This window comes from Balaenoptera physalus, assembly GCF_965194825.1.
Source record: "Balaenoptera physalus genome assembly, chromosome: 13".
In the NCBI taxonomy this organism is placed as follows: Eukaryota; Metazoa; Chordata; class Mammalia; order Artiodactyla; family Balaenopteridae; genus Balaenoptera; species Balaenoptera physalus.
Window position 1 is genome coordinate 85,349,811 of NC_138892.1, and position 24,319 is coordinate 85,374,129.

The 24,319-nt window shown below is 41.0% G+C and overlaps 2 protein-coding genes across 11 annotated transcripts in view; one reads left to right on the forward strand and one right to left on the reverse strand.

Annotated features, from left to right (window-relative positions):
* Positions 1-24,319, reverse strand: part of PPFIBP1 (PPFIA binding protein 1) — a 174,030-nt gene that overhangs the window by 97,631 nt on the left and 52,080 nt on the right. For all 10 annotated transcript variants that reach the window (XM_082419688.1, XM_082419691.1, XM_082419689.1 and 7 more), the window contains one exon: positions 21,555-21,647. The gene's annotated coding sequence lies outside the window, so the exon portion shown is untranslated. The remainder of the gene's footprint in view (positions 1-21,554; positions 21,648-24,319) is intronic.
* LOC309640510 (uncharacterized protein C12orf71 homolog) lies at positions 1,511-14,369 on the forward strand (the record flags this gene model as incomplete). Its single annotated transcript, XM_082419259.1, is given in 3 exon segments — positions 1,511-1,816; positions 1,820-2,248; positions 2,646-14,369. Coding segments are annotated over 3 exon segments (1,050 nt in total), but the record flags the coding sequence as incomplete, so codon positions are not given.

Genomic DNA, 24,319 nt, shown 5'->3' on the forward strand with positions numbered 1-24,319 from the left:
TTGTTTCTCACCTGGGGGATCCTTGCTCACGTGTCCCCTCTGCCTGAAAGGTCCTCTCCCCCAACCCCTCCCCCTCTTCCACCTCACTAACTTCCACACCCCCCTAAATACTGAGATCAGAGGGAATCCTCTCTTGGAGGCTTTTCAGACCCCCCCCTCCCCCATCTCTGCCCGGCTGCACAAGGCGCCTTCTTCCATTCTCCCATGACATTATTTTTAAGTTCGGTTGCTGCACTTACCATTCTGTCCTATAAGAGGCTGTTTATGTCCGTTTCCCCAGATAGGTTCTAAATTCCCTCTAGACAGGAGCTATCGTGGACACCCGCAGGACAAGAGGGAAGTGACCGCCACGGCATTTGTCCTGCCCTCCAGAGGGATTCTCATCAGCGGGGATGATGTGGATACAGGATATTTTGGGAGCAAGGCACTGGCTACTGTAGCTTCCTATCCCTTTTTTCTCTCTTCCCACATTTTTGACTGTAACTTGGGTCCTTGTGTTGCCATGGTAACCAAAAGTTCCAGAATACAGACTTCTGGCAGTTGGACTTTTAGCCACTGAGACTCAGGATCTGAAGGATTTTTCACCTCCCCGGGTTATGGCTCAGGCGTTGGCAGCACCTCTTTCACGTGGGCAGCCACGAGAGCAGAGCATTACAGAGACTACAACATGTGCGTGCATGCATGTGAGTGTGTGTGTATTCTTTACCCTCCGCCCCAGTTACTTACTGGGGCATCATAGAAAAAGCTGCACTAAAAAGTGCCATCAGATGGTGGGAGGATGGGCATCTAAATGGCTATAACCTTTCTGGGAAGTAATTTGGTAACAACTATTAAGGAGCCTTTAATACATTTGTGATCTTTGATCCATTAAACCCACATTTAAGAATATAAAGAGAGACAAAGATTAACAAGGGGGTTTACTGCAGATTTATCTATTAAGAACAATAACTACTAATGGTCATTAACAAGAAAGTGGTAAAAAGTGACAGAATAGCCATATATATGTTTATTGTAGGTTGTGCCATAAAATATAATAATCTCAGTTTCAACTGATGTGACTTTCATATCTACATATATATGTGACTGTATATATATATATATATATATATATATATATATATATATATATATATATACACACACACATACATATAAGTACATATGAAGAAAAAGAAGAGATTATAAGGGAGTCCACCAAAATGTTTTCTTGATGATTATCATTATCTCTGGACAGGGGGAATCACAGGCATATTTATTTTGATCTTTATACTTTTTTATATTTTTCAAATTTTATACCATGATGATTTTTTTCTTTTATGATACAAGTTCTTTCAACTGTAGTAACAGATGATGTGAGGCATCCCGTGAAGATGCTTAGTAGAGAGGGTCGTATAGAACAGGTTTTGAAAGAGAGAGGGCTGCCTCTTTCATTCTTCACTGCAGATTGCAAAACAGGATGAACTTCTATCAGAATGCGATAGCTCCAAACAGAAAAAGGAATGCATAACGTTATTGCGTAAGTACCGTATTACCTTCTTCTTTTCCCCAATCCCACTTATTTTTTCTTTCTTTTGAAGATCCCTGGGATGAGGGAGACCTGAGATTTGCGCCTTTGAACTCCACGGCGCACTCATTCTCCAGCAGCTCCGAATCAAACCTGAGTCTCTCTGTGGGCTATTTCCCCTGTGAGGACACCTTTTCCTATGAGAATATCATCTCCTCTGAAGACACATCTTCTGAAGGTCCTTCGATCCACTTTGTCCCTCCTATCCAAGGGACATGGCAGACTGAAAACATAGGGAGACTCCTGGGGAGATGAGACCAAATACAGGATGACCCAGAGCAGTTTTGCAAACTAAGCATCACCCTGGCCTGGGATGTTGACATGGCCTCTAAGAATTCAGACTTGATGGCTAATTGGGACCTAAGTGGAGACAACCAGTGGATAGACAAGTATCCCAAAGAGAAGACACAACTGACTCTCAGCAGACTGGATGGTCTTGTGCAAAAGCTTGAGAAATTTCTAGAGAACCAGAAAGACAATGAAGGTGAGGACTCTGTGTTCCATGAATCTGTTCAGGAGGAAGACTCTCAGCTGTCTAGCAGCTCCCCTCCAGGTACGGCTCAGGTCAGTCATCAAGAACATGAGAGCTGCCAAGACTTGGCCAAGTTCAACCCATCAGAAAATGAAGATGTCATCCAGTTTCCACAGATTCCTCCAAGGCTTCAGAAACATGAGCTTGCTGAGGTGAGCACAGAGGTGCCTCACAGGCAAGCAGGGGACAGGCCTGGCGGAGGGGCCAGGCGGGAATGCACAGAGAATTACTACCTGCTATAAAAGGGTCAGAGTGGAGTTGAAGGGAAAATACTGAGGAGCACCAAGGCAGAGAAGAGGGTAGGAAAGTAAAGAAAAAGCCAACAATTATGACCAAAATAGGTGTGCCTATTGTGTGTGTGTGTCTGTGTGTGTCTGTGTGTGTCTGTGTGTGTGTGTGTGTATGTGTGTGTAAGTATTAATGAGTACTGAAACTGTGCATGTACAGTTGGGTTATTTTTGGTTAAAGGATTTGAGCTCCATAAATGGATAAATATTGACCCCACTGTTGTCTAGGTTACACAATATCTAAAACTCATTTTCTTGGCAGATAATAAGCCAGGTCACTGGCAGCCAAAGGACAAGTATTGCAGAGACCTCCTCGATCTCATCAGGTCCGCAAGAGAAGGAGGACACTCGCTCCAGCACACAAGCCCTCTCCTGTCTGAATTTCGGGTGGATCTCCCGCTGGCTAAGGCACCACGTCCTCTCTTCATTTTGGGGGAGACAGCACCCCGAGAAGGCCACTGAGAGCCCCCATCAGCTAGCACAAAAGAAACGACTCTCTCACAGAAGCAAGAGAATCCAACCTCAAGAATCCCTCGAATTAGGACACCCCATATCGCCAGATTTTTTAACTTTTTGATAGCCCCTATTCTACAATCCCCATGAGCTATTTTTTTCCCAATAAACAAAATACATATTCTTGTTATCCATGTCTTCCGCTCCCAGCTCAAGACGTTGGCTCAGGCTGAAAGTTTATATGTTGGCCCGAAGACGGAAATATATTCTCTGGGAAGTTTCAGTATTATCATCCTTCCTAACTTGAAGGCATTCTTTTTCCCTCCTCTCCCCACTTCTTACTGTATTTCACCCTATTTCACTTTATACATTTTAACCTATTTTATCATTAATCCAAATCCCCGCTTTCAGAAGGCAGCAGTACAACCCATCAAATTCCCAACATGGCAGGATGGCTTTGGTTGAACCTGCAGGACTCAAGCAAGTGGCAGAGGATACCAAGTCCCTCAGGAAGCTAAGTTCAACTGGCAGTTTCAGGCGTTCAAGGCGGCGGATCTGATGTTCCCAGAAGACCTGACTGGTTCTAGTACACCTTGCCTTGGCTAGAATAAGTAGCCCACTTAGGAGGAATGCAAGGATTGGGAATGCCTAACTTTCCTTATTCATAAGATGGGGAAGGTAATAATACAGACTTCATAAGGTTGTTGTGAGAATTAATGAGATAATGCAAGCACTTGAATAATATCATTACTAATGTTATTGCTATTATTCATTCTCCTGAGGATATCCCCAGAAGCCCTGATCCAAGGAACATCCAAGAGTGAGAGTTTAAGAGTCAATTCTCATTGAAATATTTCCCACACAGAAGCAATATTTACAAAAAGTTATGGGTTCCAGCAGATCTTGACTCAACCAAGTTCCCTCCCAGTCCATTCCCCACTGTGCCCTCTGAAATTCCTTTACAATGGTCACTAAACTTTACAAAAAATGTCAACTTCTTTGAGGAAGGCTGTAATCACACTTTTAGCCCCTATTAGTGTTATCACCTCACCTCCCGGGTACCACCACCATCCTCCCTATTCACCTTCAGGTTTATTCAAGAGCCTTCCTTCAGCTTTTGCTACCACCCTATAGGACCTTCAGAGTTCATATGATTCTTTGGTTTCAAATTCCTTCCTTTCCACAATTTTAATTTCTTTATCTCTTCTTTCCTCTCTTTTTTCCTTCCTTCCACAAATATTTAGCACATAGGAGCACAAGATAATTTTCTAGCTTACAAAAAACAAAGCAAAAACAAATTCAATCTTTGAGCTCCAGCTGTCTTATTATTTAAGAGATAAAGCCATGTAACCATATGACTATAAAGGGTTATGGCTGGTAATACAATAGTTTGTACACGGTCCATACTGACTACTAAACAATAATCAATTCAACATGGGGAGGTTGATTTTACAAGGTTTCGTATATGAGGTTGCTTGAGTCACAAATGTGGTTAGTTTGGCATGGAGTTAAGGTGTGCAATCCTGGATGGTTATACATGAGAGACACTGGGGAGGATATTGTCCCAGGAAAGACAGTACCATGGGAGGGAAGGAATCAAAGAGCAGGGCCTTCTTAGCAGTATATGCTCATGGTCACACCCTGAATCTCTGCACAGCCAGACTCCTCACTTTATCCACCTCTCTGAGAATATTTCCCATTCAACTAGCTCACGTGAATGCCCTCCTCCACCTTCAGCTGCTCTTTGACTTCACCAAGACTTTGAGTCACATTACCCTTCCCGTTCCATGACTTTCATGCACCTCCTTCCAGATGCAACCTTTGCCCCTCCTTCTCAAGCCATGGCATATCCACCACATCTACTAGCATTCACAATGCCTGCCCTTTTCTTCTCCCAGCTCTTCTTTTAATCTATATTCTCCAAATTCCCCAACAGAACAACTGTCTTGCTTCTCATAAGAGCCAATACACAAACATAGGAATTGCCTTCTCCATTCCCTGGCGAATTCCCCCAATGCCTTCTCAAGTCCACATTGCCTGGGGCACTCATCCTTAAAGACCCTGCTCTAGGGCTGTTATGAGGCCAAGACTGATTCTTCCAGTTGACATGGTCAACTTTACTTAAGCTGTCCCCCAGTCCCTACCCTCACACCATGACTTGTACTTTTCAGCTCTCTTGATATGACTATTTTACCTACAGACTCTGACCTCTTGAGGGCAAGCACCAGGTCTCGGTTCCTTTTCACTGCAAGATCTTAACACAGTGTCTGGTACAGAGTGATCTCTCTGTCTCTATATAATCTTTTTAATGATTTGAATATTTCCTACTTCTCTTTTTTCCTACATAATTTTCTTGAAAAATGAAATACAACAGCTTAGTGTTGCTATTCCTTAAGTCAAAAGTCACTGGCCAGCAGGGTTAAGAGCAGGAAAGGAGAGTGGGGGGGGAGACAGGAAGACAAAATGGCAATCTGTGAAAAGTCAAGTGAGGTGGCTTGACCTTGATTGAGAAACCTAAGACCAGAGGAATTTAGCAACTAATTTGAAAATTTAATTCAACAAATATACATGGAGCCTTACTGTTGCTTTAACCAGACACCATGATACGCCTAAAAGAAAGATGACATCTCCTACCGTCATGGCGCTTGTAACCAGTTTTGTTGCTTGCTCAATTACTTCTCTAGTAATTAAGTCAACCTCTAAGAAAAACTCACCCAAAAACTCACTTTAAGATTGCCCACACTGAATAAGAAGCCCTGTTCATTTGTAAGATTTCTGACATATTTGTGTTTATTTTTCAGTGTTGTATAAACCTGTTTGACAAGTATGAACCCACCTCTACAATTCAAGCAATGCACTTTACAAGCCTTTGTAATAAATATTCTTTATAAAGAATTGGAATGCTAAATATTCCTTGGGGTTGTTGTGCTACATCTTAGAAAGTGAGTCAAAGTGTTTAAAAATAGGAACTATTTCAGTACCTCCTCATTTATTACAGCGTCAAATATGCTATGAAGCTCTTAGCTACATGCCACCCTAGGACCAGGTTCTCTGCTCTGTGTCGTGTCCAAAGGGCTGGTGGAGGCGACTACACACCAAGAGGACTGACAGCAAACTGGGCGTGGCCATGGAGAGACTCTAGCTTTGCAGAAACCTCAAGATTCTAGGTGAATGACTGCGCTTGCCGGGCACATGCCAATCTAATTCCTTCAAGTGAATTGCTCAATCTTGAGACCCATAAAGTTCAGATGCTTGAATTAGCGAGGTTTTGCCTTAAATATTCATATTCTGGAATCTATAACAACACCATAATATAAGCCAGCATGCAGGGTAAGAAATTATCAAACAAATGCAAGGAGTATTCAGCTGTCTCCAAACACAGAATTGGGACAGGTTAATGTAAATTTTATAGACCATCTCATGCCACACCAATTTCTCACTCAGCAAGATCTCAATGAGAGAAAAAAGTGTGTGATCATACTATACCAGCAAAATACGGGCAAGTCATTTTTCCAGACTTAAAGAACATAATGTGAAAATTCATGGCTCAAAAGGATGCAGGGGTCCAAGGTCTACCTGGTCACAAAAATAGTGTCCAAGATCCTCTTACAAAACAATGAAAAGAAAAATAAAGCAAATTATAAATGAATTCATAGAGAGTGCTGACAATTACCCCTATATTTAAGAATAGTTTTGTTTAGGCAGGAGGGATAGTTACATGCTTCAAAAATAGGTCTTTTCATTATGAACTGCAAGCAGGAGAACTGATATTGCATGCAGGGTACTCTCTAATCTCAAGATGGATGGGGGGGGTGGTTTCAATTGCTCTGCCCAGAGTCAATCTTTTCCTGCTACCCCTTACTACCGCAACAAAGAGAACAACACTCTGCTTTCAAAAGTGAAATAAGATCCTCATCAGATAACACTGAGTCACTGAGTGAGTCAGTCATGAGCAAGGCAGGTATAAAAGCCTTAGGATAAATCTTCAAAGAATTATAAGCCTAGATCAAGAAACCCCCCTACTAAACAATTTCTGTTTACTATCCCACCTTTCATAGGAATTTCATGGTTTTGATGCCCATTTGATTTCAATCTAACATGCTTTATAAAGAACCATTGAGTGTTTTCAAATGGGAGGGCAAACATCAATATCTTTTCAGATTGTGGCTGGGTTGAATGAAAATTCTTCTCATTATTATTGAATTCTCTCAGTCTAGAAGGAAATCAGAATGGCAATTTACTTTGTTTTTCCTCATCTGCATCATAAATCCTTAATAAATCTTAAGGATTTATTATTTTAAGGGCAAATCCCTGAAACTAAAAGACACACTCTCTCTCTCTCTCTCTCCTAGAACTTTCCTCTATACCCACTCACAAAGAAAACACTTCAGACATTTAAAATATTAATATATTTTTGGATAGTTGCTTACAAGTTTCCCTTTCGTCAACTCCTCTGCCATCTGTCTTTGGGGCCTAGATTTTTCCCAAATAGGGATGGGAATGAGAAGGAGAATTTTTCTCCAGTAAAGTGACTTTCAAAAATGCAGTTAGTACCATACTGCAACCACCAACGTAGTAACTGATTCACATAAGGATCAAAGATGAATGCGAAAACCATTGGGTGAATAACTGACTGTCGGGGAACAAGATATGCACATGGTCCCCAAGAATAACCCCACAGATGACTTATTAGTGACTAAGGGGATTAGGTACCTTTACAATGGAGAGGTCCAGTGAACACCAACTTAATCCAATGATTAAATTTAGCCTAACCACCATCTTGTACCTTCTAAAGAGAAGCAGTATATTCTTGCTAGCAATGTTTAATCTAAATCTAATCATTAGGAAACCAATGGATGAACTCAGATTGAAAGACATACTTCTAGACAACTATTTTAGACTTTCCAAACATGTTAATGTCATGAAATGAAAAATAAGAGAAAACAAAAAAAGCAGGGAGACAAGATAGTTCAAAAAAGAGACTAAAGAGACACGACAACCAATTGCTATTTACCATCCTTATTGAATCCTTCAAATCTACAAAACTACCATAAAAGATATTTTTTAACATTTGGACAAGTCTGAATGGGGACTGTATATTAAGCCCTTTGAAACAGTCCAAGAAAAAAACACAAAATAGAGAGAAAACGAGAAAACAAAGATGGGAAAAATGTTAAGAAAAACTCCAGTAAGTAGGGAATCCAGATCTCTGTTACTAAAATAAAGTATTGTATTTGCTATTCTTGTGTGATAGTAACATCTTAAAGATGTACATATTTAAAGCATTAAAATTTTTCCTCTAAACAAAACTTAGGTATTAATCTGGTTTCTCAAGTGGAATAAACTGGGCAATTCTTTAATCTGGATTCATTCATCCTGGCACCTGCCTTTGGATTTACCACCGGGTTTAAGGAATTTTCAGTCTCATGGGTTAATAAATATTCATCCCCTAAGTCCCCCTGACTGTAAAAAGACAAATTAGTGCAGTTGAAAGAAGATTAGCATCTAGGCACTTTTAAAAAACATTTCAAATTTCAGGAGTTTATTTAGCTTTTGTAAGAGTAATTTTGCCCAATGCAGAGCCAGGGTCTCTGCCCTCAAACTATCCACAGTTTTCAAGGCCTGGATATCTCATGTTGACTTTCAAAAGAACTTCTTGGGCATTTTCTATGTTTCTCACAAATCAAGAACAGTTTGCCACTTACAATACTAACAATTCCTACAGATTGTTTTGACATTTCCTTTTATTTTGAGTGGTGCTAGATTGTTCTGCTTCTTCCAATCTAAGAAGTAGCATAAGCCTAAAGTCACCATATAATGCATTGAATATCCTGAGGGACTTTTGAGAGAAGAGGGTGCTACCATAGTCCTTATTAACCTTTTATGGAGCATGCCTTTTATATGATTAAAGCTATAGATTTTCTCTTAAACAAATGCACACATTCATATATACTAAACACTTTGCAAACAATTCAGAAAGTTCAGAGACTCTCTGAATCCTATGCTTTAATCCCAGGTTCAAAACCCAAGTTCTTAAATAAAACTTCCTGGCTTCAAATCCCAGGTCCACTGCTTATTTGCAGTGGATCCTGGGGGAAGTTGCTTAAGCTCTCTGGGCTTTCCATTTGATCTTTAAAATGTGATGCTATTGGGTTGGCCAAAAAGTGCCTTCGGTTTTTAAGTAAAAATAAAAGACACATTTTTCATTTTCACCAAGAACTTTTATTTATTTATTTATTTTTCGTAGAATAGAGGTTTTTTTAAAAAAACTTTTAAAATTTTTATTTAGTTTTGGTTGCATTGGGTCTTTGTTGCTGCGCTAGGGCTTTCTCTAGTTGCGGTGAGCAGGGGCTACTCTTCATTGAGGTGCGCAGGCTTCTCACTGCAGTGGCTTCTCTTGTTGCAGAGCACGGGCTGTAGGCACGTGGGCTCAGTAGTTGAGGCTCACGGGTTCTAGAACGCAGGCTCAGTAGTTGTGGCTCACAGGCTTAGTTGCTCCGTAGCATGTGGGATCTTCCCAGACTAGGGATTGAACCTGTGTCCCCTGAATTGGCAAGCGGATTCTTAACCGCTGCGCCATCAGGGAAGTCCCACCAAGAACTTTACTGAATAACATATTCACCCTTTTGTTCTACTACCTTCTGCCATTTTTCAGGTAACTCCATAATTCTACCTTCCCAAAACTTTTTATCTTTTTGAGCAAAGAATTGTTCCAGGTGCCTTTTACAGTCTTCAGGAGAATTGAAATTTTTTCCATTAAGAGAATTTTGTACAGACCTAAATAAATGGAAATCCAAAGGTGCAAAGTCTGGTGAGTATGGCGGATGAATCAGAACTTCCCAGCCAAGCTGTAACAGTTTTTGCCCGGTCATCAAAGAAACATGCGGTCTTGCATTATCCTGAAGGAAGATTATGCGTTTTCTGTTGACTAATTCCAGATGTTTTTCATCAAGTGCTGCTTGCAGTTGGTCTAATTGGGAGCAGTACTTGTTGGAATTAATCGTTTGGTTTTCCGGAAGGAGCTCATAATAGAGGATTCCCTTCCAATCCCACCATATACACAATATCACCTTCTTTGGACGAAGACTGGTCTTTGGTGTTGGTTGGTGGTGGTTCATTTCGCTTGCCCCACGATCTCTTCCATTCCACATTATTGTACAGTATCCACTTTTCATCACCCGTCACAATTTCTTTTAAAAATGGAGGGACTTCCCTGGTAGTCCAGTGGTAAAGAATCAACCTTCCAATGTAGGGGATGCGGGTTCGATCCCTGGTTGGGGAACTAAGATCCCATATGCCGCGGAGCAACTAGGCCCATGTGCCACAACTACTGAGCGTGGGCGCCTCAACTAGAGAGCCTGTGTGCCAAAAACTACAAGCCCATGCACCCTGGAGCCCGCATGCCACAACTAGAGAAAAGCCTGTGCGCCACAACTAAAGAGAAGCCCACACGCTACGACGAAAGATTCCCCATGCCACAACTAAGACCCGACGCAGCCAAATATAAAAAATAAATAAATAAATGTAAAATGAAATAAAAATAAAAATGGAACGTTTCTGTTACGTTTAAATAGAGAATCGCATGCGGAAATGTGGTAAAGAAGGTTTTTTTCACTTAACTTATGTGGAACCCACACATCAAAGAGAAGAACATAACCAAGCTGGTGCAAATGATTTTCACCGCTTGATTTGGATATTTTCAGTATGTCAGCTATCTCCCACGTGGTGCAACGCTGATTGTTCTCAATTAATGTCTCCATTTGATCGCTATCAACTTCAACTGGTCTACCCAACCACGGAGCATTGTCCAGCGAGAAATCTCCAGCACAAAACTTCACAAACCACTTTTGACCCGTTCGATCAGTCACAGAACCTTCACACACTGCACAAATCTTATTTTTTGCATTTCAGTTGCGTTTTTACCTTTCTTGAAATAATAAAGCATAATATGCCGAAAATGTTGCTTTTTTCCTTCCATCTTCAATATTAAAATGGCTACACAAAAATTCACCAATTTTGATAAGTCTCTTTTTATTTTTTATTTTTTAATTTTTATTTATTTATTTTTAACATCTTTATTGGAGTATAATTGCTTTACAACGGTGTGTTAGTTTCTGCTTTATAACAAAGTGAATCAGTTATACATATACATATGTTCCCATATCTCTTCCCTCTTGCGTCTCCCTCCCTCCCACCCTCCTTATCCCACCCCTCTAGGTGGTCACAAAACACCACGCTGATCTCCCTGTGCTATACGGCTGCTTCCCACTAGCTATCTATTTTACGTTTGGTGGTGTATATATGTCCATGCCACTCTCACTTTGTCACAGCTTACCCTTCCCCCTCCCCATATCCTCAAGTCCATTCTTTAGTAGGTCTGTGTCTTTATTCCCGTCTTGCCCCTAGGTTCTTCATGACCTTTTTTTATTTTCTTAGATTCCATATATATGTGTTAGCATACAGTATTTGTTTTTGTCTTTCTGACTTACTTCAGTCTGTCATACAGAGTGAAGTAAGATAAGTCTTTTTTTAAATGCACGCTGATATGACAGCTGTCACATACAATCTAACAAAATTGTTTCTAATGAAGTTAAAGACAACTAAGTTCTCCTAGAGCCATCTTACAGAAAAAAGCGGACGAACCTTTTGGCCAACCCAGTAATAGTACGAACCTCAAATTGCTACAGTGAGGATTTAGTAAAAGTGTCTGACACCTAGTAAAAGCTTGTAAATTTTAGCCACTGCCCTTGCTGTCATATACCTCCTTTGTTTTGAAATTTTGCATGGCTCCTAATGACCACAGAATTAATTCCAAGCAAACTGCCATTACTTTTCCCTCCATCAGGTTATGATGTGCCTTCCCTATCTTATTTAACAATGCTCCACCCTCGCCCCCATGCTCGCTGCAGTACTTGTCCCCTGCTGTCGCTCCCTGTACTTTCCTGCCTCAGTGCCTTTGCTTATACTGTTCCCGCCCCTTGGAACTGCCCTAACCATGCTACTACTCCTTCCATCTGCCTTGCCACCTACCTACTCCCAAATGCACCCTTCAACGCTCAGGTTAGATCCAAGCTCTTCTATGGAACTGAGCAGGTTGGAAATAAGTTTCTCCTTCCTTTGTGCTAACCATGGCTCTACCTGCAGTAAGTGTACATTTTATCCTGTTTTACAGAAATGCGTTTCCACGACTTTCTCTCCCACTAGACAAAAGCCCCTGTGTTCTGCTTATCTTTTCACGCTCCAAAGCCCCTGGCCCAGTTTCTTGTACATAGTAGCTCCACGATAAATACTTGGTGAAATGAATCGTTAATCTGCAGGAAATAATTGAAACAGATAATATCTGAAATTGAATGTCATTTCCTCTCACATAAAATTTCACTAGCTTCTACTTTAATTAAGTCTAGTCCCTGGATGTTTACATTGGGGGCCAGGGAGTGTGGCATACTGTAGGTGTTTCCTGAGTGGAAAAGCTCAGTTTTGTACAACAGACAAAGCTACCTAACAAAAGGGCAGCCACAGCTTTCTACTTGCCTTAGTAGAAACTGACAGTCTATCCTCTCTTTTTTGTTTAAAAAGACGTTTTAAGCCTTCCTATTTCCTCTAGATAATGTTTAGATGCATTCACTCATTCAAATACGTTTACTGAACATTAACATGCTAGAGGCTGTGCACAAAGGTGAGTATCACAGACCCTTCCTCTGCAGAGCTCACACTTGGGGAGAGACAGGCATCTTGCCAGACGTAGCACAGGGGCTGTAATTTGAGCTAGAGCTGAAAGGAAGAGCTGGGCGAAGAGGCAGACAACACTGGCAGAGGGGACAGTCTATGCAATGGCCACAAGTCCTAAAAGGCATGCTTGGGATCCAGTGATGAGTCCAGTGTAGCTTGAGCACAGGGTGAACTTCAGTGCGATGGTTAAGAGATTGAAGTCTCAGGTGCAGGGATGGAGCCAGGTCACTAAGGAGCTTTGAATTGTTTCTTATGGGGAGAATGGAGTTTTTGAAGCAAGAGGTTGAGATGAACAAATCCATGTTCTAGAGAGAAGTTTCTAATAACAGCAGTGTGGGAGTGGGGCTGAAGTGGAGAGAAGTTGGTATCGGGAATGTTAGAGAAAAAAATCCTGCCAGCCAGGTTCCATGGTGAGATGGAAGAAAGAGTCCAGTGCAGTTCCAGCCCTTAAGTAGTTTTCTCAATACGTTTGGTGGTCCTCCTGTTTCATCCTCAGGCCCAGCTGCAATACCCTCCATGCTACACCAGCTCTGACATTACTCTCTCTGACAGTTAGTAAGCATTTACATGAGTTAATTTAATGAACACAGTGGAAATTATCTAAGTTGAAAAGATACATCAGATTCATATCGTGCCCTCAAGTGCCCAGGCACCATGGAGCAGATTTCTCCTGGCTCATTCTGTCATTCATTTATTTATTATTCATTCACTTGCTGAGGTCCCACTATGTGTTGGCCATTATTACCCTTCATACCAAGGACATGGGGATACACAAGATGTTGTTCCTATTCTACAGATGTTCAAAGTGAGGGCAGAAGTGTTAACTGTCATTTATTCAACAAAAGGAATTACTAATTGGCCTTCATCTTATATGAAGCTGTCTAAAAATGTGTTCTGGATACTGGTCACAATACTAACTTGTAACTCACTCTTACCTTAAATGATTGGCTTTCTACATGAACTGTATAGCTGGGCTGAGGAGGGTTCCTGCTACAATGTCTGGGATTACTTTGCTTATATTATACAGTAGATGTCTGTGAATCTGCCCACTCACTAAAATTTATTTGTAACCCCAAAATCAGTATCAGTGGCACTTTTGCAGTTGTTCATGGCCATGTACAGAGTGGCAAAAAATTTGAGTGCCCGTGTGCATGGTCCCAGCTGAGGTCAATCAAGGCAATGCTTTGCCTTCTCGTTTCAGCTTAGCTCTCCTACTATAAATAAGTGTCCTTTTCATGGTCTATCCTGTGCCATGTTTTTCATATTTTTGTGCTTCTGGTTGGTGATTTCAGTGTTTAAAATGGTCCCCAAGCATGAGGCTGAAGTGCTGTTTAGTGTTTCTAAATTCAAGAAGGCTGTGAGGTGCCTTGTGGAGAAAATGCATGTGTTAGGTAAGCTTAGTTCAAGCATGAGTTATAGTGTTGTTCATCGGGAATTCAATGTTAATGTATCAGCACCATTAAATAAGGTCCCTTTAAATGGAAGCAAGGTTATGTATTGGTCAGTTGTGAAGACACTGTGACAGAAGCTCACAGGAACCTAAGCCTGTGAATCCCCTAGGAGCAATGGTTCAGTAGGCACTAATTCAGCATTTTGGTGACTTTACAGAATGTCACTACTACAACAAACAAGAATCAGCTGCATTCTGTCAGGTCAAGAGTGCAGAGAACACACTGACTTTTTCTCAGCTCTACCTCCTGAGGATTCAGGAAGGCCACAGAGGGAGGAAACAGAAATCACTTTCTGCTAAGTGAAATAAGTCAGACAGAGAAAGACAAATACCGCATGATCTCACTTACATGTCCAACCTAAAAAACAAACAAACAAAACAAAATGAAAACAGATTCATAGATACAGAGAACAAATAGGTGGTTGCCAGAAGGGAAGGTGATGTGGAGGTGGGCGAAATAGGTGAAGGGGATTAAGAGGTACAAACCTCCAGTTATATAACAAACAAGTCATGGGGAATATGGTCAATATTATACAGCATAATATATACAGCATAAGGAATATGGTCAATATTATTATAATAACTTTGTACAGGGATCGATGGTTATTAGGCTTATGATGGTGATCATTTCATAACATATGCAAATGTCAAACCATTTTGTAATATACCTGAAACTAACATAATATTGTATGTCAAATGTGTTTCAATTTTTTTAAAAGAAGACAAAAAAATAAAAAAACAAATTACTTTCTGGGTCCTGTAACACTTCAGTAGAATTAGTTGGTATTTCCTGTCCCTGTAAAGTCACTTAGATAGTCTCACAAAGAAGGTCAACGTAAATGGGTGTTTTGGTATCACCGTTTTCTCTTGGGTGAAAACATTATGCTTAAAGTCTGATACTCCTTGAAGACCACTTATTTCCTGCTTGATACTTAGTTTTTTGACAACTCCAACAATCTGGGTAAAAGGCCTCTGAAAGGGGTGTTCTGTGCCAGACCTCAGACAAGATCAATTTAGACTCTGAAGAACCAAAAAGCCCACTTTTCTAACCAAATAATCCATTCTTTAATTTCTAAAACTTCATAAACAATAAGACTATTTAAGTCTCACCAAATTATCCAAAACTTTTGAGAATGCCCCAGAATCCCATGTTTCCCTTTGTAATCTCAAACAGGAAACAACTCCCGGACATCAGTGTACTAAGAAGCCAGCTTCCCTACTCCAGGAATTCCATGCCTTTGAACCAGAAGCATTAACGGAGAATTCCATCCTGTCTTCTTGACTCTTTCCCAAGGTTGAGATAGTGTTTATTTGTTAAACAAAACAGTCATCCAAACACAGATCTGTTGAAATGCTTCCAAGCAAGATGAGAGGCCAAGGCAAGGAGGAGGAACAGCTAATCAGAAACCAAGGGCAAGAAAAGCTGGGTCCAAAATAAATAGAGTACAAAATGCCCAGAATAGCCCAGAAAGACAGCTGATGACCTTTTCTTCTAAAATCTCTTAATATCACAGAATCAAATGGTCCAAATATTTAAAGCCAAGCATATAACTACTACCATGAAGGTAAAGGAATAAAGTAAAAACAAACATACAAACAAGAAAAGATGATGGTACAACAACAACTTGCGTTTTGAAATACAAACTAAAACACAGACGGCAAATACAATTTATTTTACCTCATTTAGGAGTTGGTCGTCGGCCAGGGTTACACCTCAGTTCAAGGTAATGGTCACAGGAAGCTGTCAAGGCTATTTCAAACTTTGAAAGCAACCGTAATATTTCTAAGGAGATAGCATATATTATTTTTTGCCTGAAGCCTAAATGAATCCTGCTACAATGCCTGTGAATTGCCACACCCCTAATTTAAGTCTCCTCTTGGTTGGAGCAGCTCTGGGCCGTGTTCTGACAAGGAAAGGCTAGCATTATGGTACGCAAGGAACATTGAACACACCCTGGGAATCCAACCTCATTTCTGTGATTATAACGCACAAAGCCTTGAGCTACTGCTAAACAATGGATTTAAGAATGACTGAAAACCCTTCTCCCACTTCTTTACTCTCAAAGCGATGGAGACCCTGGCTAACTGAAATTCTGGTGCCAGAGCCCAGATTTCCCCAGAATACCACAATATTAAACCACAGATCCACTAAGCGGGAGTCAGAATTCCCGCAACCCTCTTCCTCCTTAAAACACTGCTGAGACTACATACCTAAGTGCCGTTAGAGATGCTAAGACCTCCTCATTAACTGTGGAAATGCATGGCAACTTGAGAGAAACACACACCACCTGTGCAGCTACAGAGCCAGCGTGTATGTATGCCCGCATGTACACATGCTCCCTACATATTTTGATTATTTAGACGTGTAAACATTTCCTGCTCTCTGTCAGCAGTTACACTCTTGCATATCTATACTAAGGAGAAAAAAAGTCAAAGGCACTGACTACCAGTTTCCCAAGAGGTAAGGAGAAAAGAAAACATCCGAGAATAAAAAGATGGCCATGACTTTGGTAAGTTAAGCAAAGAGCTTCAAGCAGCCCTCAAACTCCATCCACACGCTCACACACGGAAGCGTCTGCTTGAAGGAAGAGTTCTAACAGCCCAACTAAATCTCCATTTGATTGTAAAGGTGATCTTAGACATTTGGTGAGAGAGAGAGAGAGAACTAGAGGGAAGAAAAATAAAAAGGAAAAGGTTTCGTAAATTTCATGAAGAAAAGAAATTCACTTATGTATTTTCTCAGGTTATGATGAATCAATGAAGCACAAGACAAAACCACATATGTGACACATGATTCCAAACAAGATAGCCATCCCCAAGCAGTATTTTCAGAATGTTTAGTTCAAATTGCCTAGAATAAAGAATGTTTGGGCTTCCCTGGTGGCGCAGTGGTTGAGAATCTGCCTGCCAATGCAGGGGACACGGGTTCGAGCCCTGGTCTGGGAAGATCCCACATGCCGCGGAGCAACTAGGCCCGTGAGCCACAACTACTGAGCCTACACGTCTGGAGCCTGTGCTCTACAACAAGAGAGGCCGTGATAGTGAGAGGCCTGCGCACCGCGATGAAGAGTGGCCCCCGCTTGCCGCAACTAGAGAAAGCCCTCGCACAGAAACGGAGACCCAACACCGCCAAAAAAATAAATAAATATATATATATATAAAAAGAATGTTTGGTCCAAGACACATAGTCAGGAGATAGAAAACTTCAAACCCCATGTAATAATGAAAGTGATAGAGACTGCACGAAGGGTATGGACAAAGGGCGCAAAGGGACAGAGCTGGGGTGGATGTTGCTCTTTGGGGATGATGCTATCTCAGTGGCTACAAATCGCCTGCTTAGAAGCCACTGCATGACCAGGTGGAGTGATCACGTGGGCGGGCCCGAGTAATGTCCTGCTCATTCCCATGGCCTTCCTTGGCCTGATGAAGAGGAGGCCGCATTGAGGTCCCACTTCATTCCTGTGCCTGGGTCCATTCCGCCTCAAGGTGGTATAACCAGACAGCTTTCACCACCGTCACCCGTGATCTCAAGAACCACTACCACATGGGAGAGACCAGGGCGTTGCCTGCACTCTAGGCAAATGATATTTCTTCTACTTGTCAGCTGCCAGAACATCTAAATGTCTCAAAGTACAAACATTCCAAAGTTCTCAGTTTACTTTAAATCTTTCCTACATGTCCTCCTACACCAGCTTCATGCAGATACCCCTGGGTACAAGAGGATAGAGGTAAGAACTTAAAAGTAATTATTAAGTGATAACACTATTTAGTAATCTTATTATATTAAGTCAGTTGAATCCATTGAATCATTTCAATGCTAGTTTTTAGATATCATTTTTAATAAATAATTTCTTCAACATCTGGAACTACAGAACGTATCCAAATTTTGTGATACTCCCAACTGTGGGACTGTAACATGAGAACTGAGAATTTAAATAGAGACATGAGATAAGGCCAAAGGCAGCTTTCATAATCCAGCTATGCCATATATTTAAATTCAATGTCTTGAATATTTATTTACATAGTTTAACAGAAATATAAACATCCTTTGATGAACAAAGCAAGTGTTTGAGAGCTGGTTAAAGTAAATGTCAGTGTGAAAATGAATTTATATATACTTACATGGCCTGCACAACAGTCTGGTCATTTGTTTTTTATTTGCTGTGACGTTCACTATTTTGTGAACTTAGGTCATATCTTAAAACTGCTCCTTCCCCTACTATCATAAATGCCAAAATCTGCTGTCACAGAACTTCTGACCTGGGGCAAACCCATGAAAGAATATAGCATTCAGAAAAATACAGCTACACCCCAAACTTGATATTATTACATTTAGAGAATTCACAGAATCTTCCTCTGCCTCAAAGTCTCAGTCTAACTTTCTGATTGTACAGATGAGAAAACTGAGACCCAGGATTAATAATACACCTGAAGTCCCACAGCTAATTTGTAGAGAAGTCAGAACTAGAATTTCAGAGTCTTGCGTCAAATGTTGTCTTTGACTCAACTCACTCTAAAAGTTTCCTTTTTAGAACACTAGATTATTCATTTGTTAGATCATAATCACACTGAGGGCAAAATCAAGCTTAATCTACACCATTTGCCCCAATATCTAGACCAGAATACACCAACAAGTGGAAAGATGTCCCCAACCACAGCCAGTTGGAATGGACACACTATACCAGCTGTGGTCTGTAGTGAATCACCCACAGAGCCTCTCACCAAAGCTCCTTGGTATATAAGGACACTTGTTTGCAAAATGCCTCACAAGAATTGACAGTGTAATATATAAAATTATGAATTTCCTTTGTGTAAAATAACCCAGCTTTCCTGTGGATCTCAGCTCCCTTGGTCTCTTCCTGAACTAACGGAGTAAAACAGTTCCAACCACCAAGAGTGTCTTCACTGACACACCCTGGAGAGGGACCTGCCAAGGACACACAGACAAATGTTTCCCTTCATCTTCCCTCTGAGTTTCAGTTTAAGGCGGGACAAGTAGGAAAATATTTTTGTTAGTGTTCACCATACTTAAAAAAAAAACACTAAGTTAATCTCATATTTTAAAAAAATAATCTGAAAACTTCTACAAAGTATCAGATACAGAGTCAAATGGGTAATATCAGTAATAATAACAATCAGAAAAAATAAGAATATTGGTTATTATTTTTAGTACCAGTGCAATGCACCCAGCAGCACATTCCTGACACTATCGAAGTAAATTGTCACAGGAAACCTATAAGGTAGGTGTGTCCATATCCCCATTTTGCAGATAAGGAAGCTGGCACAGAGAGATCACAGGGAAAGAAAGTAGAGCTGTGATCTGAACACAAAACAGTCTCCCGGCAAAGCCCACATGCTCACATCCTGTATTTGTTTGAAAAATAAATTTATTCTTAGTTTGGTAACTTTATTAAGTTCATTCTTGACTCAAGATTCATACTTTAGGGACTGTTTTTTCAAAGCTTCCTTAAAACAAAAGTTAGACTTAATAAAGTTGTTCAGAAAATGCTTTGAGAGCTCCAGCCTGCCTGCCCAGATGAATTTTTATTTCTCTGTTCATCTCCTAGACTCTTCAGGTCTCCGAAGCTGATTCTTCCTCTGGGTTGTCACTTGTCCAGGCTCTTGATCTGGCTGGTGACATATCCTAACCGTTTCGAGGGGAGCCCAGACACATCTGTCTTCCAGATCTATTTTCTCTCCTTGTCTGTAATCCCTTCCTGAACCCAACCGAAGCCCTCCTCAGTCAGGGGAGCAAACCCTTACCACATCACACACATATGAGAGGGCGCTTCCAGCCAGCCGCACCCCCAAGAGTAATCTATGTTCCTGACCAGCATGCTTAGAACATCATGCTGAAGCAGACATATCACCTGTCTACCTAAAATCAACTTGTCTGCTTGTAAAGATGTTTACTTCAACATTATTTCACAGGGCTGCTGAATCCAAATTACTGAGTTGTCCCTGACCAAAATACGATCATCACCAAAAGATAGGCACAAAAATACTCATTGGAGCACTATTTATAATACATCCAAACTGGAAACTACCGAATGGCCAGCAACTATAAAATAAACATACAATTGAATACCATGATAGTAAGGAAAATGAAAAAAATAAACTATACACAGTATCCTAGAGGAATTTCACAAACATAATAAGCAAAATAAGCCAGACACAAAAGAATAGAAACTATATGATTCTATTTATATCAACTTTAAAAACAGGCAAAACTGTATCAATGGCATTAGAAATCAGGAAATTGGTTACTCTAGGGAGCATCAAGGGGAGGAGAGTTCTAGGGTGCTGGTAATTTTCTGCTATCTTGCGATGCTTACACAGATGTGTCCGCTTTGTGACAATCATTCCATCAAGCCATCCACTTATGATTTGTGCACTTTGCTCTGTGTATAAGGTACTTCAATAAAAAGCTAACTGAAAGACGCCCTGGAGAACATCTGGTCTGCTCTCCTTAGATGGCATAAGAGTAACTGTTTCCCGTAGATGTTAAATATCTCAAAGGCACACAGGAAATCCGTGGAAAGGCTGTTCTAGACATTAGATCTCTTAAATCACTCTCCAGGTACCAAAGTTACCTTTCAAATTTGGGCGGATGTTTCTCTAACTTCCTTCCTCATTGTGACGACAGCAAAGGTTCAGAAGGATTAGGATCACATTCCTGTTAAGAACACAACCCAGAAGGTTCCGGGCTCTAGCAACAACTGTGCCAAGGATGAGCGTTTAAACACTACTTAGAATATGGCAAATCAGCAAAGTCAGACAGCATGGGGTTCACACCCTACGCTCTTCCCCTCTTCCAAGCTGTGTGATCGTCTGCATGCTCCTTACCTCCCTCTCAGCCTCAGTATCCCCATCTGGGTCACCATCACTGAAATATTAACTCCTACTTTACAAGGCTGCCACGAGGATAACACAAGGTAGTAGTGTCAGAGTAGTGCAGTGCCTAGCACGTGGCAAGCACTCAGAAAAGGTATTCGTTGAATGAGTATTGATTGAATTGAATTAGTCAAGTGCTTGTCACTTAATAGAAGTTCAATAAATAGTTAAGTATCATTATGATTCCTGAGCAAAAGAAACAGGGAGGAAAGGAGTAAATGAGCTTATACGGAAACACCGCCCTTCTCTAAGCCTGTGGGGTCATTAATGGGTCGACCAACAATTCTCACTGACTTACATGGGGCACTAAAACGACCCGTGGGATAAAGAGCAATAAAGGATTTGAGAAAAGGGCAGTGCTTTTTATGTGTTACCAGGTCTGTGTTTTCCTTCTCCACGCCAAATAAAGATTTGCTCACTGACTGCCACAACATGTCTAAGTTCTACAACCACCTTTGTTAGTCATATCGCTTTTAGAATTTAAAAAATTTTAAAGGGGGCGGTGGGTCATAAATTCTCATAGACTTAACGAGTAGACTACATAGTCAAGTAACTTCACTCCTGGGAAAAACTTTACACACTGCATGTACTGACGGGTTTTAAAGATGTCACAAATGAACAATAATGAGGAGGGAGTTTACTTACATTTAAAAAAACAAGTTTAATACTGTTTCTTCCTTCAGCTCTTCAAATCTTCCATGTACTGATTAGCAATCTGATCCATAAAGTTCTCTTATACTGAAAAGAAACAAATATAAAGAAGATAAATTAAAACTAACTTCAAACTATAACACACCATAATAATCTACCATATAATTTACCTAAATTATTATATAAGCAAAGAACATCAAACTAGGTAACACGTGTGCAATTAAAAACAATACAATGTGTTAAGGACCAATAGATTTAACTGACTTCCTTCCATCTGTCCTTCTGCTGTTCCTTCCTCGCCCTTCCTTTCTCTTCCTTCCTCCCTTCCAGCGTTCTTTTTTCCTTACTTCCTCAGTTACTGGACAACCTCAAATATTCCTTGAAGCCTGACCTTCAGCAGAAACCCACCATAATTAATTTTTATAGCACAAAGTACCTGGCACATGTTAGGTACTTTATAAATGTTTGCTGAGTAAATGAATGAACCATAGTTTCCCAATACTTAGTTGTTAAGGTTTAAAAAAAATGAGGAAATTTACTATTTTCTTGTCCAACAGGAATACATAAACAATATATACAAACATATGCACTGTTTTCTAGACTTGTCTGATTCCTGCTTCTTTTTTTTTTTTTTTGGCTGCGATGGGTCTTCGTTGCTGCACGCAGGCTTTCTCTAGTTGTGGTGAGCGGGGGCTACTCTTCGTTGTGGTACGCGGGCTTCTCATTGCAGTGGCTTCCCTGGTTGCAGAGAACGGGCTTCAGAAGCTGTGGCACGTGGGTTCAGTAGTTGTGGCTCGCAGGCTCTAAAGCACAGGCTCAGTAGTTGTGGTGCACGGGCTTAGTTGCTCCACAGCATGTGGGATCTTCCCAGACCAGGGATTGAACCTGTGTCCCCTGTGTTAGCAGGTGGATTCCTACCCACTGCACTGCCACGGAAGTCCCCCTCATATCTCTTTTATTTTATTTTTTGTTGTTTTTTAAAATAAATTTATTTATTTGTTTTTATTTTTGGTTGTGTTGGGTCTTCCTTGCTGTGCACAGGCTTTCTCTAGTTGTGGCTAGCAGGGGCTACTCTTGATTGTGGTGCATGGGCTTCTCGTTGTCGTGGCTTCTCTTGTTGCAGAGCATGGGCTCTAGGCGTGTGGGATTCAGTAGTTGTGGCACACGGGCTCAGTAGTCGTGGCTCGCGGGCTCTAGAGCACAGGCTCAATAGTTGTGGCGCACGGGCTTAGTTGCTCCATGGCATGTGGGATCTTCCTGGGCCAGATATCAAACCCGTGTCCCCTGCATTGGCAGGCGGATTCTTAACCACTGTGCCATCAGGGAAGCCCCTGTATCTCTTTTAAATAATGTATACTTAGAAAAAATTCCCAGTAGTATATATTTGGGCATGAATATCCTCACCATTACAGTACTACCATATATTTTGGTTGTGAAGGAATGCTTAGGAATAGTAAAAGTTCCAATACCTCATAACTACCTCCATCCAAATGAGAAAGCTGAGTGTCTCCAAGTTAAATACTAGAGACATTACCTCACATGTGCTTTTCAAATGTATATATGATCAGGGCCAGTTCTAGACAAAATTATGAGGTAGGAGTGTAGCTGTTTCTTTCTCTCTGCCCTTTTGAGGAGCCAGTGACCTCACATGTTTAATTAAGCAGGGAAGCGATAGGATCAGCTCCAAAATTCCAACAGCTTAATGGATATGGTTCTTGAGAACATTTTCATTTAAAAAAAAAAAAAAAGAGCTTCAGAAGAGGCAGGTGCTTAACATTGAAATAAAATGTGTTACTAAAATAGAATTTGGGCACGAATGGTGGATAGAGGTTGTCTTGAAGGAATTTCTCAGCTCAAGTAAGATTCTGTCCATTCAGCCTCCGCTAAAGCTGACTTCATATATGACCCTATATACACACCAATCCAGGTAAATTTTAAGCAATTAATAATGCATACATAAGCAAGCCTGATTTTAAGACTAGTGTGTGCTTCAACAGTAAACAGGTATATTAATCAGCAGTTTTCGAAGTGAGTGTCTAGGAACCCTGCCCCACAGGTGCTTCTGAGAACAGAGGCGGGGCTGAGTGGATGTGTGGTAGCAGGCAGAGAAATTTCACCTTTATCTGTTTTATACTTTGATCCAAGATTTAGTTGGAGAATTGGTTCCTTGAGCTGCTTATAAAAGGGTGCAAACTAAACAGTGATTACATTAAAAAAGCTAGGGCAGAAATCCCAGTGAGCTTATAACGTAGCTGATCTAGAAACATAATCACACCAAAATCCAACCACCATCTCTAACAGAGCCTTTATGGGAAAATGTGAGTTCCAGCCTGGGTCCCAGAGCACAGGTCAGCCTGTGTCTGAGCAGGCATGAGCCAGGCCTTCTCTTCCTTGCCAGCCAGTGCCCTGGAACAAAGGACAGAAGGAGGGCCCCTACACTGTGACAAGGACTGAACCCACAGTGAGGGCATGAGACTAGGGTGGGGAGGGACTGTGAATACTGCAGAGGTGGGGAGACAGGGGGCTCCAGCAGGGAGCCAGACGCAGAGATTTCTGTGAGTCAGTCACTTCTCCAGGCCCTGCCCCATCCCCATCAGCGTCCTTGCTAGAAATTACATGTGCAAAGTTTAGATGCTTTACATATGCCAGGGCCTTGAATAAGAATGAGGAAGGAGAAAAATCAGTGAAACAGTTTAAGGAGAAGAAAAAAATATACCTATGTTCTATAAGGCCCACTTCAAAGCAACATGTAAAATTAG